A 1,330-nucleotide genomic window follows, 5' to 3' on the forward strand; every position below is an offset into this window, starting at 1 on the left:
CTCTTGCTGCGCAGCAGCAGCAGCTGCAGGCAGCAGCTGCGGCACCAGACGGTCTAAGAGCTTTGCTGCTACTGCTGCTGCTGCTGCTGACTCTCCTGCTGCTGATTCTGCTGCAGATCCTGCCGTTGCTGCTCTTCCTGCGCCGGCGTGCCGCTGCAGCACTGCAGCAGCAGCAGCAACAGCAGCAGCAAGCTGCGGCGGCTCTGCAATCTGGTCTGTGTGCTGCAGCAGCTCAGCAGCGAATTCCGCCAAAAGAGAGTCCAGCAAGCTGTCGCCCTGCAGCAGCTCGCGTCGCGGCTGCTGCTGCTGCAACTGCTGCTGCTGCTGCTGCTGCTGCAGCAAAACGACCAGCGGCTTCAGCTGCAGCTCAAGAGTGTCCAGAGGGGCCCTCAAGTGGGAGGTGGAGATACACCCCGTGCGTGGCAGTTTGCTGAGAGCCACGAAGGCTCCTAAAATGCTGCTGCTGCTGCTGCTGCTGCTGTTGCTGCTGCTGCTGCTGCTGGGGGGGAGAAGGGGCAAACGCTCTGCTGCTTTAAGCGCTGCTAGCCGCTGCAGCAGCAGCAGGAGCAGCAGCGCAGCTTCCTGCTGCACCTCTACCCGCTTGAAGACGCCCTTTGCTGCAGCGAAGCCCAGTGAGTCCAGCAGCAGCAGCACGTCCTCAGTGCTGCTGCTGCTGCTGCTGCTGTGAGCAGCAGCAAGGAAGAAGCGCTGCAGCGCATGCGTGTGGGACGGGTGGCAACGCACAGGGAGGTCGTCAAGTGCAGCAACAAAAGCTGACAGCAGCGGCTTGCTGCTGCTGCTGTTGCTGCTGCTGCTGCTGCTGTTGGGACTGTGCGCAGGGGCGGCGGGGAGACCGAGGAGATCCAGCAGCAGCAGCAGCTGCTGCTGCTGCTGCAGCGACGCAAAGCGCAGGCTGGGGCTGTTTGCTGCTACTGCTGCAACAGCATCCACCACATGGAAGTGCAGCAGCTGCAGCTGTTTTGCTGCTGCTGGCAGCAGCAGCAAATCAGACCCGTGGAGCTGCTCGGGCTGCTGCAGCAGCAGCAGCACAACCCGCAGCACCGTGCGGTGGCTATAATGCGGAAGCTGCTGCAGCTGCTGCAGCAGCAAACCCTGCTGCAGCAACTGAGGCGCAGCCCTGCGGAACTCTCGGGGCACTAACAATAGCTGCTGCTGCTGCTGCTGCTCTTGCTGTTGCTGCTGCTGCTGCTGTGCATCTCCGCTGATGCATCTGCTGTGTGTTTCAGCTGCAGCTGACGCAACAGCAGCAGCAGGAGAATATCCGGCCTTGCCAGGCTGCTGCTGCAGCAGCAGCAGCCGCTGCCGCTGC

The 1,330-nt window shown here is 62.6% G+C and overlaps 1 protein-coding gene across 1 annotated transcript in view; it reads right to left on the reverse strand.

Moving 5' to 3' along the window:
- ETH_00043265 (uncharacterized protein) overlaps positions 1-1,253 on the reverse strand; it is a gene marked incomplete at both ends in the record, with an annotated part of 3,196 nt that extends 1,943 nt beyond the window's left edge. The window contains one exon of the mRNA XM_013375258.1: positions 51-1,253. Coding sequence (XP_013230712.1) covers positions 51-1,253 — 1,203 coding nt within the window. The remainder of the gene's footprint in view (positions 1-50) is intronic.
- Between the last annotated feature and the right edge of the window lie 77 nt (positions 1,254-1,330).

This window comes from Eimeria tenella, genomic scaffold, assembly GCF_000499545.2.
Source record: "Eimeria tenella Houghton genomic scaffold, Eth_scaff2612, whole genome shotgun sequence".
Classification (NCBI taxonomy): domain Eukaryota; phylum Apicomplexa; class Conoidasida; order Eucoccidiorida; family Eimeriidae; genus Eimeria; species Eimeria tenella.